Source organism: Guillardia theta, assembly GCF_000315625.1.
Source record: "Guillardia theta CCMP2712 unplaced genomic scaffold GUITHscaffold_430, whole genome shotgun sequence".
NCBI classification, from domain to species: domain Eukaryota; class Cryptophyceae; order Pyrenomonadales; family Geminigeraceae; genus Guillardia; species Guillardia theta.
In genome coordinates, this window is record NW_005434255.1 from 1 (window position 1) to 1828 (window position 1828).

At 63.4% G+C, this 1828-nt stretch overlaps 1 protein-coding gene across 1 annotated transcript; it reads left to right on the plus strand.

Moving 5' to 3' along the window:
• Window positions 1-66: 66 nt before the first annotated feature.
• GUITHDRAFT_149529 (hypothetical protein) lies at window positions 67-1783 on the plus strand (the record flags this gene model as incomplete). The annotated part of the gene is made up of 6 exons (XM_005817968.1): window positions 67-247; window positions 508-597; window positions 666-1145; window positions 1169-1222; window positions 1260-1364; window positions 1469-1783. Coding segments are annotated over 6 exons (1225 nt in total), but the record flags the coding sequence as incomplete, so codon positions are not given.
• Between the last annotated feature and the right edge of the window lie 45 nt (window positions 1784-1828).

Genomic DNA, 1828 nt, shown 5'->3' on the forward strand with positions numbered 1-1828 from the left:
GGAGGCGACGAGGGACAAGTGGAGGTGGCAGGAGGAGGAAGCGAAGGCCGAAGTGCTATCCAGCAGGGAGGCCGAGGAGGAGGTCAGCAGCGTGATCCGTAGCGCGAGGTCGAAGCTGCAGATGCTGAAGTCACAGCTGGGGGAGGAGGTGGCGAAGCACGCGGGCAAGAAGGAGGAGGCGGAGGTGGAGTGTGGGAGGCTGCTGGAGTTGGTGAGAGAATCGGAGGACGAGAAGATGAGGATGGAGGTGAGAAAATCGCATACATGCTCCTGCTCCTGCGCCTGCTGCTGCTGCTGCTGCTGCTGCTGCGCCTCCTCCTGCTGCTGCTGCGCCTGCTGCTGCTGCTGCTGCTGCTGCTGCTGCTGCTGCTGCTGCTGCTCCTGCTGCTGCTCCTGCCACCTCTGCTCTTCGTCTTCCTCCCCCTCCTCTCCTCCTCCTCCTGCTCTCCTCGCTCCCTCGCCTCCCTCCTCGCTCCCCTGCCGCGCGCTTGACACCGTCGGCCCCAGCTGGAGCTCAAGAACGTGGAGGAGCGAGCAATGAAGGGGCTGATAGCTCGCGAGACTATAATCAAGATCGCCACTGCTGGACGTGACAAGGTACACCCGAGCTGAAACCTCAGCTGGGCTCCTGGCCCTCACCTGATGACTGAACGTCTCCTTGACAGGCCGCAAAGATCCAGGCGGATTTGACGGCAGCCCAGCAGGAGCTGGAGGAGGCGCGGAGCTTCCTGGAGCGATGCCGCGGGGCTCTAGAGCAGGCGGAGGAGCGGGCGAGCAACATCACTCAGCACCAGGTGGAGCAGCTAGAGGTGGCGTCGCAGCTGCAGCTGCAGCAGGAGAGGGAGAGGAGGAGGGAGGAAGCGGTGCTGCAGGAGACGAGAAGGGCAGGGATGCGAGACGTGCAGGCGGTGACGCGGTCGTGGGAGGAGGCCGTGAGCAGGCTGGAGGAGGTGAAGAAGGAGGAGGAGGCGAGGGAGGAGGACAGGAGGAGGTACGAGCAGTGCAAGTCTGAGATGCGAAGCTTCGGGGATGAGATGGAGAGGATGGAGGGGAGGAAGCAGCAGGCGGGGGAGAGGTGGAGCCAGCTGCTAGTCCAACAGATGAACCACTCGGGGATCGAGCGAGCGGCGATGGCGAGGAGGCAGGTCGCTTCCCACAGGTTTGTTAGGAGGAGGAGGAGGAGGAGGAGGAGGTGGTGGTGGTGGTGGTGGAGGAGGAGGAGGTGGTGGTGGCGGTGGTGGACATTGATCTTGGTTCAGGTGGTGTCGGTGGTAGAGGAAGCGAACGCAGTGAAGCAAAACTTTGCGATCGTGCTCGACGACTTTGATAAGACCATGGAGCTGCAGGAGAAAGCTGAGAAACAGGTGGGGAAGTGGAGAGGAGGGAGGGAGGGAGGGAGGAGGAAGGGAGGGTGGAACAGTGCGGCACAGGAGGGATGCGGATAGGATGCGTGTGACTTTGGCTGCAGTGGCTCTTCATGTACGAGGAGCACGTGGCGGAGGAGAGGCGCAAGGAGCAGGAGCTGGAGGCTGTGCTACAGAGGAGGAGGAGGTCGATCCTGCAGGAGCAGGAGGAGATGGACGGAGAGCTGCAGGCAGCGGCGCTGGTGGTGGAGGAGGAGGCGAGGAAGCTGTGGTTCGAGTCGAGAGCTGCGGACCTGAGGATGTTCGAGTCTGCGGAAGAGCAGAGCAGGCAGATAGCGACGCTGAGAGAGGAGGTGAGGGAGGGACTGAGGGAGGGAGGGGAGAGGGAGGGAGGGAGAGGGAGGGAGGGAGGGAGGTAGGGAGGAGGGAGGCGGGAGAGAGGTAGGAGGGGGAGGAGGGAGGGA